General features: G+C 45.2%; 1 protein-coding gene across 1 annotated transcript in view; it reads left to right on the top strand.

The window, feature by feature from the left end:
* Positions 1–8440, top strand: part of PRKCH (protein kinase C eta) — a 226610-nt gene extending 218170 nt beyond the window's left edge. Inside the window, exons 13-14 of the mRNA XM_006767644.2 lie at positions 5808–5951; positions 7138–8440. Coding sequence (XP_006767707.1) covers positions 5808–5951; positions 7138–7284 — 291 coding nt within the window. The 3' untranslated portion in view covers positions 7285–8440. The remainder of the gene's footprint in view (positions 1–5807; positions 5952–7137) is intronic.
* Positions 8441–16387: the final 7947 nt, after the last annotated feature.

Here is a 16387-nt window from a genome sequence, read left to right as displayed (position 1 = left end):
AAAATTACTTGGCCATAAAAAGAATAAAATCTTATAACAAACTCACATATAAAGAACAAATTGATGGTTGCCAGATGGAGGTGGGTATGGATAAAAAAGGTGAAGGGATTAAGAAGTACAAATTGTCTGTTACAAAAGTCATGGGAATGTAAAGTACAGCATAGGAAATGTGGTCAATATTATGGGTGAACAAAAGTAGGCTTACAGTCATTTGTATGGAAAATAATACAATAATTAATAATACAAAAATAAACTATGTTTTTGCATACTCAGAACCATAAACCTACTTTTGCCCACCCCTCTCTTGTGATAACTATGCATGGTGTTAGATGAACACTTATCGGGGTGATCACTTTATAAGGTATATAAGTGTCCAATTACAATGTTGTACACCTGAAACTAATATCATGTATGTCAACTGTAATTGAAAAATAAAGGTAAATAAAAACTATACCATTCTCTTTCCCACTCCAACAGCTGCCCCCTGCCCAAACCAGGGATCTCTGTGTGCAGTGAGAATGGCAGGGTGATGGACTGCCCTAGATGTGCAGATTACTAGTTTCAGCCCTGCCTAGTATATTCCACACAGATCCACTCTGAACAAGCTAGAGCAAAACTCCTTCTCTTGGCTCCTCTAATATTCCATAGCAACCATTGTGTATAATAACCTGTCCAATATTCCATAGCAACGATTGTATATAATAACCTGTCCTTGAGAAGATGACAGTTTGTTTCCTCAGAGCTATTTTGAAAATCCATTATGTATCCTCCCCCATCCCAAGCACCATCCCATCCCCCATGGTTTCTCATCAGCTTCATCTTAGGTTGAAATATTGGTCCCTGCCTTCTCCTATAGAAAAGTGACTTATCGACACCAAGTCAGAGCCCTGGTGTCTCTTTCCTCCCATGCTGTCCATTAACTAACTCACATGTCTGTCCTTCTCCCTCTTACCACTGCTCTGAGCTGGATGGTGCTACTGGCTCAGGTCATTCTCATGCCTGTGCCTCACCACCACAGCTGGCATGGAGGGGTGTGAAAGGAGGTTTGATGACAGGTCTTCCTAACTAGGTCAGACTGTCTGTGCCAGTGGCAAAAGGCAGACATGTGTAGCTGCAACATGCACACACCAGCATGCGTTTTGTCAACCCTGTGTTGTGCGCCCATGCTGGCTGAGGCTGGACACCATACCATGTACCATACACGCTTCTGTGTCCTGAGCTCTTTCTCTGCTCTCCTTCCCCAGGACTCTCTGTAGAGCCATACAATGCCTTCTTCCATTTCAGGGTGTCTCCCTGGAATATTGATGGGCATGTCCCGTGGCACAGTTCCCTTCCCTCTGGCTTGCCAGGACTAACAGCTAACTCTCCCGGCTCTTTTGTCTGAAATCGAATGAAAGGAGAAGGTCATTTTGTTTGCCCAACAGCCAAATCCAGCTAGTAGAAAGAAAATACAGTGTGTTCTCCCTCCTGGAAGAAAATCTTATTAGACTGATGGCTCTATTTATATAACTAGTCCTCCTCCTCTGAAGTCAGACAGATTTTGAAAGAGGAAAAAAAAATTACTTTTAGCCATTGTCTACATTATAAAGAGTTTCAAAAGTACATTTGGATCCTGTTATCTCAAGACACATTATTACACAGCGTTAGGTTGAACTCTATCCTGTAGAACATCCAACAGCTCTAAGCCACAGCCTCCTCCTGTGTACCGAGCCCATGAGACATGGAGTGCTGTGCCTGACACCAGACTTACAAGGAAATGGCTCCATTGCACCCTCATCCTGCATTCATTATCTCCCTCCTTTTGTTGCTGCAGATACAACGGCACGTTAAAACCCGAATATTATCTGTCTTCTTGTTTTAAGATCGTCTTTAGAAATCTGTACTTTCACAAAAATTGTTTCCCAGAGACTATTACTACCACTGTTGGAGCCTGGGACTGTGAGAGCAGACCTTGTTCTGTCTCCACTGGCTGCACAGTGGAGGAACAGAGAGAGCCAGATGAGCTTCAGGGTCAAGGCTGACCTCAGACTCTCAGTCTCTCAGGCCATGCTCCTGCCTTTAGGTAGAACAGGATGGACCTACAACTGTTTTAACAAGATGCTTACTGATAGGACCGTTTATCAAGGGCTTCTAGGTGACATGCATTTTACATGGATTAGCCCATTTACTTGTCATAGCAACCTTCAGAGATACAGGGAAATCCCCCACTTTATAGTTGGAGAAGCTGAGGCCCAGAGAAGTTAAGAAATGTGTACAAGGTCACAAAGCTCATTGGCGATAGAACTGGTAGATCGACACAGATCATGGACCTGCAGAGCCTCACCGTCAGAGGAGCTCTTATATGTTTTACATGTTTCCCTAGTTTACGGTAGGCTTCCCAGGGCATTCTTGTACAAACCTGCCCTCAGTCTCTCACATTTCACTGTAGAACTTCTTTCGGGAAGACGCGTGGCTGACTGCTCTCCCCTGTGGTCAGACTTTCCCTGCGGCCCTGACAGAACTGCTGAGTGCCTCATTCTGAGGTCAGGTGTGCCTCTGGTTCCTTCCGCAGCCTGCAGTTAGATTCCACTTTACCAAGAGCCACAGGAGGCAGGGGAATTCGAAATGAGCCCATGCATTCTTGATCGCTCTCGGGCCCCTGCTTCCCAGTCAGCTTGACACTTACATTTGGGGTGGAGTCAGATTTTCCACCCCGGCCTTCTCACTCTTTGCAGCTTGTAAAGTGCTTTTATTGACCCTAGAAAACATTCTGCCTCCTTCAGTAAATGTGTCCAGAATCTTTCATGAAGACACTTTATTTTCCGCCTTGGCTGACTTTCTCGTTGGGCCCACGGTCAGGAAGGAGGTCAGTTGAGGTGAGGCAAATTTTAAGTAGACCTTAGACACAGACAAATGATTGCTCAAACATTGTTAACTTGTTTGGCATTTGGGTCCCCTTAGGGACAGAAGCAAATAAAGGAAGCTCTCTGTGAAAGGATTATGCCATTAACTTCTCAGCAGCAGGAACACGGTGCTTAGGAGAGTCCTGGGCCTGGCTCCGGGGCAGCGAGCTCCGTGGTCCCCAACCCTATACACCTCTACCACTGTGTCCTGTGAAAGACTTCAGGCTGGGGACTAATGTCACCTGTTCCCTTAACTCCCCATCTCTGACTCTGTAGAGGGGGGTAGTCAGAGGGGCTGTAACCTCCTTCTTGAAATGGTCCCTGTCCAGGTTTCTGTTTCTTGCTGTTTGTTCTCCTCTTGCTTCTTCATGAGCCCCTCCCACTGCCACCCTGGCTTTCTTCTCACTCTGGGCCAGGGTGCAGGAGCCACGCAAGTCAGGGAGCAGAGCCAGCCAGGAGTGGTGGGACGTGGCTGACCAGGGCCCATCTGCCCCTCTAAAGAGGCAGCCACTGTTCAACCCCAGGCCACTTTTATCCAGAAAAAGGTCTAGTGTTCCAGAATATCCCGTTTTCCAAGAGAAATTGGAAAACTTGACTTTTATGTGATGAGACATTTCCTAGTCTTTAAATGTGTGGCAAGTAATTAAAAGTATTTTAAAACACCCGATATGGGCCAAACAAAATGTCTGAGGCCTGGGCCAGTCTCAGTTAGCACTCTCTCTCCCTCTCCTTAATCCTGTGGCCCTCGCAGTTTTAGCTCTTGCTCCCTCACCAGATGTTGATGTCTCAGGATTAGCTCTCTAACCCATGGCTGCACCCAGACTTACACAACCAGTCATCTCCATGTGGATGTCTCTATACCTGAAATGCAAAGCTGAGCTCATTAACCTCCCAAATCTGTATACTGTCGGTCTTGAGAAATGTTCCATGGTTTGGTTTTGTTCCTGTGACAAAAATACCATTACTACTGCTACTACTTCCATTAATATTTTATTTAGTTAGTTAATCCTCACCAGAGGATTTTTTTTTCCCATTGCTTTTCAGAGAGAGTGGAAAGAGAGAGCCATCTGGAATTAACAGATTTTTCTTTTTGTTGTTGTTAATCCTCACCCGAGGATATTTTTTCCCATTGCTTTTCAGAGAGAGTGGAAAGAGAGAGCCATCTGGATCTGTTCTCCCACCCTTGGATCCTGAGTTTTTAGAAACACAGATTTTTGTTAATTCGTTTTTAGAATAGATACTACTGTTCTATCAGAGATGGTATCCCATTGACTTCCTAAGGAGAGAATCTACCTGTTTCTTCTATGTATGCATTTCCCTTTCCTTGCTGAGCGGCTGATAATGATACTCCCAACATACAAGGAGAGTCCACGCAGCAGAACCCCTCACTCTCACAGAACTCAGTTACCTGTGAGCTATGTATCACCTGCCTCCGTGCTGACCACTGCACCTGCCTGGAGAGCCCACTGCTCTGGTTGGGCCCGTGGAGCTCGGAAAGCTCCTTTCCCTTTCTGGCTCCTCTTCCAATCCTGTGGCTGCATCCCTTGTCAACCCCATCTGTGTCTTCCCTTTTTATTGGCTCCCCTTTAAAGCTGTTTCCACATTTTCTGAGGCCCATCCTGTCGTATTTGCTTAGGGACTTTTGCTGCCACCTCCTTTCTCCATATGATCCTTTTCAGCTGAAACAACACTGGAGGCTTTGCAGCTGGACACCTGGCGTGGCGGCATAGCTGCCTCTAACACCATCTTTTCACGTCTGCACCTTCCACAAGATCGCCTTTGTATTGACTCTGGAAATTTCCACTCCAAAGCAGTTTCTCTGAACACAGCATCACTTTTGTCCCGTACCCGTAAATCAAACCTGGAAAGGGGTGCTCAGGGCCTGTCATCGGGTATCATAAGTTTGTTCAAAGATAACACGATTTAAATTTAAAACCAAAAGCAAAACATATTATCCGAGGCAATTTTCTTTTTAAAATGGGAAATTAAGTTAGATTCAGGGTCTTTGAAATCCAAAATCACATTCTGGCTGTGAAAAGTGAATTATCTCATATAGTCCCTGGTCAGGATGTGATCAGAACACTTTTCATTGGCCATTTTGTGAAAGTAGATTTAGCCCAAACATCTTGACAGGAGCACAGCCCCAAGAAAATTTCCCAATTGACATAAAGACATAGGCTTATACACACACGTTGAATGTGTGATGATGCTTGTTTTAGTTTTTGGCCCATGTAGCAAGAATCTCAGTCATTCAACATTTTGAAATGGAAGAACAGGGGAGAAGGAAGCATCTTGAAGGAAAAAAAAAACAAAAAACAAAAAAAAACACTTTTCACTTAAAACTATGATATCTTTGTTACTTAAAGAAAAGTGGCCAACTTTGTCTATCCTAGAGCCAGAACACAGAACGTTTAAGTTTTTCGCCCTTGGCGGCTTCTTCACAGAGATCTTCAAAATAATGGCTCTCACTCTTCTCCCTGTGGTCTTGTCAGAGAGCGGGAATCCTGGCCAGCCAGTCGGGTCTCAGAAAAATGGCACAGCTGTTCCTAAAAGTAGCCCCATTCATAAGATGTGGGCTGTCTACAACTGCGGAGTTGGAGAAAGGCTCACTACTTTATAAAGAGTTTCTTTTCTTCAAAGAGGAAAGAAAAATACATGGTATTTACAGAAAACTGGACCCTTCAGCTTTATTTTAGTGGCCATGTCTGAAATGGAAGTGGGGAAGGCCGTAAATATACAAGCAGTTGCGCCTTTAAGGGATGATTCACCGTGGCTGTGCTGCCCTTGATGGAAAATTCAGCGAGTTGAGCAAAATCAGCCCAAAAGCCTCACGGGGCTTCCCTGCCCGAGCGGGTGCCCACCATCTGTGATGTACTTGTGATAAATGACTGAATGATCGACTCTCTTTCTCCCCCTCTCTCGCAGTTCATGACCAAGAACCCCACTATGCGCTTGGGCAGCCTGACTCAGGGTGGCGAGCATGCCATCTTGAGACATCCTTTCTTTAAGGAAATAGACTGGGCCCAGCTGAACCATCGCCAATTGGAACCACCTTTCAGACCCAGAATCGTAAGTGTCTAAGCCCATCACAGCAGACTTGCCTCTTTCTTGAATATCGTAGTGTTCCACCAAAGTCTGTTGAGCAACGGGATGGTTCCCCGTGGGAGAACCACACCAGAAGTTTAGCCTGGCATTTGGTAGGGCAGCCTCAACCCGGAGTCGACACCACGTGCCCAGGTTACTTCTCACAAAGTTCTCGCCTCTTGCATGCTATTATAGCACAGAGCCGAGGCCAGAACAGGCCAAGACCCTTTTGTCTGAAGAAATACCTAGAGCACAGAGGTACCTCCCCAAGCTGAGTGGGGCAGCCTTCCTGAGGGTGGTCCAGCCCTTGGTCTGAGAAGTAAGCTCTTTCTTAGCTCTGTGTCTAGAGATCCACACGGGAAGGCAGAGAGGCTGGGCGAGCAGTAGATCAAGAGTTAGGGGGATGAGTTTTCTCAGAGGTGGAGAGAAAAGTATCATTGACTCAAGTAAGAGCAATGAGAGGTCTAATAACAGCAGAAATGACCTTTTCGGCATAGTTCCTAAAGATGTAAAAATGCCAGCATTTCCAAGCACACAATTAGCTTAATCTAGAAGAGCTTACTAGGTTGGACACCAAGCACCCAAAGGTAAAGCCAGTGCCTTTAATGGGCATCCACTTGCCATCTTCCTTGGGATAAGGGAAGCTCTGCCAGCTGGGCATAATGAATCTCACAGGTGGGTAAAGGAAGAGGCCATTGTTCCCTAAACTCAGCATTTCCAAGAAGTCTTCGGAGAAAGTCCCTCCAAGCACACAGACCTGGGTACAAACAAGAAGTGGGGCAAGTGCGAACTCAGCCTCCATTGGCAAATACGAGCGTGTGTGCCTCTCAGTAAGGCCTGTGGAGAAGTGGCACCTCAGTGAAATGGAGAGGAAAGGGTGAGTGAGCCAGCTGGTTCAGGTGACCACGTTAATCCCTTAGCCTCCCAGCCTACGGCTGGCCTTACTCAGCAAGATTTTCATGGAGTGAGTGCATTGGTGGTTACCAAAGGCCATAATTATATACAGTGCAGTACATTTACTATAAAACGCTGTGTAATCATAATTGTTATAACTGTAAATAATGCTACAGTGTGAGTGGCAGAGCAGTTCTCTGAACTCACTGGGCTAAGGCTCAGCGAAGACGAGAAAGTCCTCAAGTGCGTGATCTGACCCTTGTTTCCTTGTTGACAGAAATCCCGAGAAGATGTCAGTAATTTTGACCCCGACTTCATAAAAGAAGAGCCAGTTTTAACTCCAATTGATGAGGGACATCTCCCGATGATTAACCAGGATGAGTTTAGAAACTTTTCCTTTGTGTCTCCGGAATTGCAACCTTAGCCTGATGGAAGGAGAGAGTGACGTGAGAATCACAAGGGGATGCCAGTTTTCCGGGGATTTCCTTTGTGGGGAACTCGCCAGCATCCGCCTTAGAGCAAGAACCTTAATGTCAGGGAGCAGGTGGTGAACTCCGAAGGACGAAGGACGGAACTTCAAGAGAGCAACTATTTCAGGTCCTGAAGGAGCCATGGCACTGGAAATAGCACTGAAATTAGAGTTCATGACAAAATACACTGTTCAGCCTGTGAGTTGCCAAGGCTATTTCAGGCTTGGGATATTAAGAGGAACCAAAAGGAGAGAAGTTGTGAAGAATAAACTAGATCCTAGAGAATATTCTGAGCCAAACAGAATATTTTCAAGGGACAAATCAAGACTTTGTATGGACTTGTCTGTGCTCTTTAAATCTTTAAGCCAATGAGCGCCTAAGACTGGCAGTCTGCAAGGAGTTTCTAAATGCTAATGAAGAATCTAAAGATAAGGAAACGGGTGGCTTTCCAAATAGAACGATTTACTCTGAAGAAACAAAAATACGGTATGCAAAAAATTCATAACCTAAAGCTCAATCTTGAAAACAGATGTTGGGCACCAAGACAGCATTCCAATTTATTCTCTTATCCTTACCTTGATATTTATTGAGTGCCCAGTGAGATGGTGCCACAATATTGAGTGCCCAGTGGGCTAGTGTAAACAGATGTGCATTCACCAGGCTTTCATTCCACAGTCCACTGATTTACCTGAAGGGTGTTTGCATTTTGTGAAATGCCTCTCCACGTTGCAAATGCCATTCTTCTTTGTCTGTACTCAGCTGTTTTCACACAAGGCTCACTGCCCCACAGCAACTCTCCACACAGTCAGCAGATGAACTAGAGGTGCTTGTTGCCTGCTGACTTGTGGAATCTCACCGTTGCTCTGGACTCCTCCGTGAAGAATTGCATGCCACTCATGCCAGTGACCAGACTTATGGCTTATACATTAGTGGTTTATTTAAATTATATTTTAAGAGATGGAGATGTTTGTTTGGTATGCATTTTCATAATTAGAAATGGCTCTTGTAAACAGGACATTTATCAAAGAAGGACCTTATAATATGTACCCATGTATGCAGTTGGGGAATTTTATCTGGCTGGAAATAAACGCATTTTGTAGCAAAAAGAAATTTTTTTGTCTAGGAGGATTTATTCCATCCCCTCTAGAAGAGTAGACATCCAATGAATACAATGAATAATAGCTTTGAGCAGAATGGATAGAACTCTTAAAGCAAACTCCTGAGAGGAAAGGTTGACATAACCTTCTGTGTACCCTTAAATGAACATGGCCTGTCTCTTACCAAGATGTCTGTTCTGAATCACAGCAATGACTGCTAAGCATTGTTGTAACAGACCAACCCTTGAACTCTCAGTAGCTAGATATATTTATTTCTCCTTCACATAAAATATAGTGCAAGTTCAGCAGTCCTCTTCCATCTTATAACTATGCCATTTGGAAAATGTAGCTGCCAAGGTTGCCATGACCAAGAAGAGAGTGGATGGAGGAGGTGCTTGCTGCCTAACCACCTCTCTGGGAAAAGACATACATCAATCACTCGCATTTGATTGGCCAGTACATGGCCTCCCTCTAACTACGAAAGGGATGGGCAATTACAGAGCAGCAAGGGGTGTGTGGCCAGTAGTACCAGTCTCTGCTGGGGGTTCTTTTAAAAAAATTATTAGTGACTCTATTCCCAGTGCAGTACTTTATTTTTATTTATTGATTTGAGGATTTCAGAGAGAGAGAAGCATAGATTTGTTGACCCATTTATTTATGCATTCATTCGTTGACTCTTACATATGCCCTGACTGGGGATGGAACCCACAACCTTGGTGTATCCGGATGATATGCTAACCAACTGAACTACCTCGCTAGAGCCCTTGGGAGTTCTTTTTCTCATTCCAAGGTGGTAAGTGACTTTTGAATGAGTAGACTAGCTAGGAACCTCCCTTTTACTTTTGTTTAGCACTTAGCCCTTCCAAGGCACTCTCACCTACACACTTTTCACTAGATCTTCCTAATATCCCTGGAAGGTGAGGCAGGTCATTCTACCACTACTTTCAGTGTGAATACCATGGCACATCTATACTAATAAAAGAGTAATATGCTAATTAGACCAAGAGACCTTCTGGACGTCCTTCCGGACAAAGTCGGGGGCTCGGCCCGCCTGCAAACTGCCCCAGGCCCCTCACCCAGGCCACCCGCTCCTCAGTGGGGACCCCCACCCAATGGAGGCATGGATGGCCAGCAATGGCCCTCAGCCTCTCACCCAGGCTGGTCCCACCCCCAGCAGAGACCCCCACCCCAATGAGGGTGTAAATGGCCTGAAAATGGCCCTCAGCCCCTCACCCAGGCCGGGCCCACTCCCAACAGAGACACCCACCCCGATGGGGGCATGGATGGCCTGCAAATGGCCTTCAGCCCCTCTCCTAGGCCAGCCACTCCCCCCAGTGGGGACCCCTATCCTGACCCAGGACCCCCTTTAGGGAAGACCAACTGGCCCCCACCTGTGTACCAGGCCTCTATCTATACTAATAAAAGGGTATTATGCTAGTTACACCAGGCATCCTTCCGGACAAAGCCATGGTGGTGGGGCCAAGGCAGAGGCAGTTAGGGGTGATCAGGCCGGCAGGGGAGAGCAGTTAGGGGGATCAGGCCAGCAGGGGAGAGCAGTTAGGGGGATCAGGCTGGCAGGCAGGTGAGCAGTTAGGAGCCAGCAGTCCTGGATTGTGAGAGAGATGTCCAACTACTGATCCCCACTAGGATTGGGCCTAAACCAGCAGTCAGACATCCCCCAAGGGGTCTCAGATTGGAGTGGATGCAGGCCGGGCTAAGGGACACCCCCCCACACACACTCCCATGCACAAATTTTGTGTACTAGGCCTCTAGTTTTATAAATAAGAGGGAAAGGAGGCTCAGAGGAGTTGAGTTATTGGTTACCCAAAGGTTTCTGACTTGGTAAGGAATGAATCTAGTCTAGAGTCTAAATCTTTGAAGTACTATCCCAACAGACTTCTGGAAAAGGAGGGATCATTCTGACCTTGAGACTTTTTGGCCTATAACATAGTTACTTTGCAGTTCAGGGTCTTCTACTGCTCTGTGGGGTGATTAGCTTGCTATGGTTTATCCCACACTGGTAAGGAACCATGAAGATGAAAGCGTGCCTCCTGTGCATGTTTACAGAATCCATATCACAGCCCTGTGAGAGACCCACAGTCCTCTTTGATGAGTCTGTGATCACTCAGCACTTTCCCTCTTCACAACCTGTTCTCCAGCCTGCTACATGAGTCAGTTTGGGCTAAGTCCACTCTCTTAAGATAATTCCAGATCTACCAGACAGATTATTGACAGCCAATCAGTTTGCTATGACAGGATTCCATTGCTTCTTCCTCATTTCTCTTTTATATGTAAGGAGAGAGGAAATTCAGGATATTTACTAACACTCAGTCTCTTACTCCAGGGTCAGAGACCAGTTTCACATCTTTCATCAGTTCTCCTAAACCTTGCATCCTTTCTGAGGATCACAAGGCTGGTGGCCTGCCTGCACTTCCTGTGCAGACTGGCCACAAGCCATTCGATCAGCAAGTGCTGAGTTTGCTGCAGGAACTGATGGGTTCCCTGAGCTCAGATGGCAGCACGAGGTCACACTGAGCCTCTCCCCCACCCCCCCTTCCTCTTGGATAAGGAGTATTTAGAGATCCTCAGGTCTTATGCCCCTGTCGTCCTCCCCAGCTAGTCCTCATCCCCACACCCATTTGTCCCCACCCTCTCAAGGCATTCCACACTGCACTAGATGTGCAGGCCTAAGTATCTGAAAGGAGAATAACTACAAAGCATTTGCTTTGAGACGATCAGTTTGGTTTTTTATTTGTTTCTTAGTTTGTTTTTTCACCTGGGTTGCAGGTCTGATCCCCAACCCTGGTCGAGATGATCAGTTTTTGACTGCAAAGATGTTTTCACTTTATAATAACTGCTGGCATTTAGTGAACATTTATTATCTGTTCCAAACACTTTAAACTCATTTACTCATTCAATACCACAAGAGGTGTGTACTCTCATCATCATTGTACAGTTAGGGAAACTGAGGTATACCAAGATTAAGCAACTGTCCAAAGTCATACAACTAAAGCAGTGGCATCAGGATTTGGACCAGGCAGTTTAACTCCAGAGTTCCTACTTTTATAGCCCAATTTAGTGAGGTTTTTCTATTAAGGCCAATTCTACTTTTCCCCACTTTTGGGGGTTTTAAGAATAAAAAGTGTGTAAAACTGGCAGGGAGCACTAAATAAACTGCCAACTGGGCAGGACAGTACTTAGTCATCCTGTCTGTAGGACCATTTATCAGCAGTGAGATTAAAGAATTTGCATGCCAAAGGCCTGGCACTGGTAACCCCCCTTGAAGGGAACTGGGGCAGGCCAGGGTGATGCAACTGGGACTTGGGCCTCCCCAAGGAAGAGGAAATTGTCTGGTCATATATCCTGTCAACCCCTTCTGAACCCTGTGTAACCTCTGAGTCTTGGTGGGGTTTCCAATTCTTTCCTTTCCCTTTAGGGGAGTGAGCCTCTTCATGGTTTAGTTAGTAACTCACCCACCCTGCTGTCTCCTGGGGCATCACAGGAAGAAGGCATGTAGCCTGGGTCCTAACTGGGCAGCTGCGTTCTTCCAGCTACAGAGCTGATGTAACTTGGTAGCAAAGAGAAAAAAGTAAAACACCCCATTTACCATTTATTGACCTTAATTGGGTACAGGTTGCCTTGAAAATATTCCAGCCACAGATTTGGCCTTGACCATATCAGGGACCAATGCCATAAAGTGTTGTGTCTTCTTTATCTCCAGACTGAGTCAACCTCATTACTTCATCTGGCTGTGTTGACTCTAAAATGACTAGACAGTCCACTGCGACTGCCCCTGGCTCAGAATCACACCAGGTCCTATCACTTCTCATTTCATGTCATCTGAGGCTAAGACTCAGATACAGCCTGAGACATTCACAGAGGAAAGGAGCCCTGTGGCCATAAGGTCTCCTGAACTGAGTTGCAGTTGAATAGAGTGAGCCAAGCTGCAGCTATAAATGGGGCTTGGTAGTTTCCGCTCACTCCTGTGTTGAAGCAGAACCAAAGCTATGAGTGCCACCCTCAGCTTCATCCTGTCCCAGCTGTCCCCATTGCCCCCGTCATTGCTACTCCCATGTCAGTTGTCCTGTCTCTCTCCCCCTTCCTCACTCTTTATTTCCCAGTGTGTCAGTTCTGCACGCTCTTACTTCCTCTACCATTTGATTTTCAGGGCCCAACCTGGCATATGAGCCCGTTTCCCCACCACCAAGATGATACAAAATCCTGATTTGCATATTTATATTATAGATTCTTTTAGAGGCCAAAAATGGCAGCCGCCATTGCATTTCTCCCATGTATTCCTGAACCTTCGGCGTCACCCTGTGACAGCTCTGGCCCTGGCATTGACTGCCTATCAGAGCAACCCTGCCTACGCTGCCCACCATCGTTCTGGGAGGCAAGACACCACAAGGGTGAAGAGGATAGGCTTGAGTAGAACGCAGACCTGTGTGCTGGATCTGCCACTCACTGTGTGTCCTTGAGGAAAGTCAGTTTTTCCCCCAGATCTCAATGTCATCTGTGAAATGGGAGTGAGAATGGCACTAGCCCACCTCATATTATTACAGCAGGCATTAGCTATGATATTCTATGTGGAGCAGGAACCCCAGGGCTGAGAAGTAGAAAATGCTCAATCACTGTTAGCGATTATTATTGTCAGCCATCCAGAGAACCAGAGAACATTGCATATTAAAGCAGCATAAAATGGGTAGAGTGGGATGGACTTCATGCTGCCCGTCTCACCTGATGGGGATGCTATGCCAGCTCCAAGTTGGAGGGGCTTACTTTTCTAGCTAGTTGGGGGCAGAGATTGCTCAGGAGATTCTGTCGAAAACTTATAAGTTTTGAGTCCCTCCTGACCTGACTGAAATGCAGGATCCATATTGAGTATTGATCAGTATTGAAACTGTGCTGCTCTCCCTAAAAAACAAGGGCAAGAAATATCCATGGTTCTCCCTACAATGGCTCTTCTCTCAAGCCTTTCAGGAATACTTTTGTTCCTACAGATTTATTTTTTTTAAATATATTTTTTATTGATTTTTTTATAGAGAGGAAGGGAAAAGGATAGAGAGTTAGAAACATTGATGAGAGAGAAACATCGATCTGGGGATGTGCCCGCAACGAAGGTACATGCCCTTGACCGGAATCGAACCTGGGACCCTTCAGTCTGCAGGTTGACGCTCTATCCACTGAGCAAAACCAGTTAAGGTTGTTCCTATGGATTTAACCTGGTGGTACATTTAACTCACTTCTGACCAAATAACGCAGAAACTACATCCTAACACGATATCTACTGGGTCTAGACACTCAACATGCCTGTGAGCCCATTTGGAAAAGCAAGGACATGTACTCAAGCAGTTGACCAGGTCCGGGCATACCTAAGGATTTGAAGCTAGTTAAAGAACCAAGGCTTTTTCTCCCTGGATGAAGACATATGTGAAGAAGTTTCTAGTAATGTGAGAAACCCTGTAGTCCTGTATATTCCTAGTAGAAACGGCCACAGCACCCCATCCTCACACACTAGCCTTCCAGACCACCCAGGGCTGCCTTTCTCCTGCCACCAAGGCGGTGCTTGCCTCACAAGGGTTTCATTCTTCTAAGGGCTTGGACCAAGCTAGAAAACTTCGGGCTAGACAAAGTGAAGATTGTGTAGTCAAATGTCCATGTGGGTTGCAGAGGTTAAGACAGGAATCTTCTTTGGACATATTTCAAGATAGAAACCAGGGATCGTCTAATAGTCATTTGATCTACGAGTGTCAGCGATAACCTGGATAACCCCTCAAATTCTTCTAGCCTTGTGCTCTCATGACTAATGGTGAGCCGAGTGATACTGTTGATCAGCCTCCACCAGCAGACGTCAACCCTGTATTACTCTCACTACACACAAAACCTCCATCACTTGAATTATCTCCCTGTCCATCTCTATACAACCTTCACACACTAACACACCCACTGTGTGTGTGTGTGTGCTCTATCAATCCCAAATTCCCCGTATTCCCCGTAGGCTGACACTCACTTGTTTCTAAAATCACATAGCAATATTTCATACCTGGATGCCTTTCATATTTCTCATGCTTGTTCATACACGGGAAGGAAAAATGCTTTCTAAAGATAAGATAAGCATAAGATCAGCAGTAAGATAAGCCTCTTCTAGCCACTGCTGAGTACTTGTGAATGAAAGAGAAAGCAGTATTCCTCAATTCTGTTCCCTCTGTTTTGTTTTTCCTCAAAGAAAGTGATTTTCAAGAAGAAAAGGTTACAATGAACTGTATAGTCCAAGGTAGATGAAGAGATGACACAAAGCATTCAGGTAAGTACAGGCAACATTTCAGAACAGAATTATTTAAGCAGTAATTTATGAGCACCAGAAGGGGTATGAGCATTAGGACTGAGCAGAGGTTTATGAAAACAAGTCTGGAAAGTCGGATCACGGTTTCTTCTTGGATGGTTACTAGACTGGTTCATCAGGGAGATGCGATAGCCTTCACATCGCTGAGCTTTAGCAACACACACGACAGAGTCTCATTTCCTTGTGGCCAAGCCAACTCAGTAAACAGTGGTACTCAAAGTATGGTGATCAGCAAATTAGAATCCATGTGGAACAGTGTTCTGCACCCTTGGGCAGCCCCTGCTCCTCTGAAATGAACCGACAAATTGCATGTCTTCCTTTAATCTTAGATTTTCCTTTAATTTTATTTTAGATTTCAAACAATCAACATCATGACTAAACACAAAAATTAGGCAGTGAGACAAAGTGCTACTATGTTTTCAAACTATACATGCCCTCCCAGGAGATTCTGATAGAAAAAAATACACTGTATCTTAGGGAACCAATCACTCGTTGCACTAATATTTATTGAGCACCAACCATATGCCTATCATGTTCATGTTGCTGGGATAACTAGAGTGAATCAAAACACCCAAAGATCCCTGCATTCATGGAATGTTCATTCTAATCTAGAAAGGTTATATTTTTTGCCAAAATTAACCCACTTAAGAGTAAAGTGACCTGGCTGGCGTGCCTCAGTTGTTGAACATTGACCTATGAACCAGGAGGTCACAGTTCAATTCCCAGTCAGGGCACATGCACAGGTTGCAGGCTCCATCCCCAGTGTAGGACATGAAGGAGACAATCAATGATTCTCTCTCATCATTGATATTTCTATCTCTCCCTCTCCCTTCCTCTATGAAATCAATTAAAATATATATATATATTAAAAAAGAGTAAAAAGGCCTCATGGCCTTGCCTTCCTCATAATTGTATCCATAGCACCTGGCAAATTATACGTGCTTAAGAAATCTGTGCTATTAAATGATATAATCAAAGCTGGGTGTCAAACACACTTTTTTACTCCAAAAATAACATTCTTTCATGGCTCTGTGCTGGAACAAATTTAAGAAATAAATATAACCTGTACTCGGGTCTGAGAAAGCTAATTATATCAGGACAAGATGTAAGTGACAAGACTTGACAGCATGAGTAAAAAAATCAGGCAGAGGCATAGAGTAAATTCAATATATGTATCCATCCAACAAGCATCAGGATTCGTCAGAACCTTTTACAAGTGACAGGGACATTACAATGAGCCATAATGCCCACCATCCTGAGGCGTAGGGTCCAGTGAATGAATATACAATAGCAGAGCACTGTGGATGTCAAAAAGATGAAACTGCAGTGTTAGGCTCCAGAGTTGCAACCATGGAGCCTCAGATGAAGGGAATGATGAGCCCCACTAAGTCATAATTAGACTGTGCCCAGAAAACTGGACTTGGGTCTAGAGACTCCACCACAGAGAGAAACAGAGTTGAATCATGACCAGGCCGGTAGGGCTCAGTGGTTGAGTGTTGACCAATGCACCAAGAGGTCTGGGTCAGAGCACATGCCCAGGTTGCTGGCTTGATCCCAGTCCCTCTCCCTTCCCATCTCTTTCTAAAATCAATAAAAACATATTTATTTATATATATA

The sequence above is a fragment of the Myotis davidii genome, unplaced genomic scaffold (assembly GCF_000327345.1).
Source record: "Myotis davidii unplaced genomic scaffold, ASM32734v1 scaffold281, whole genome shotgun sequence".
In the NCBI taxonomy this organism is placed as follows: domain Eukaryota; kingdom Metazoa; phylum Chordata; class Mammalia; order Chiroptera; family Vespertilionidae; genus Myotis; species Myotis davidii.
This window is presented reverse-complemented; position numbering and strand designations above follow the sequence as displayed.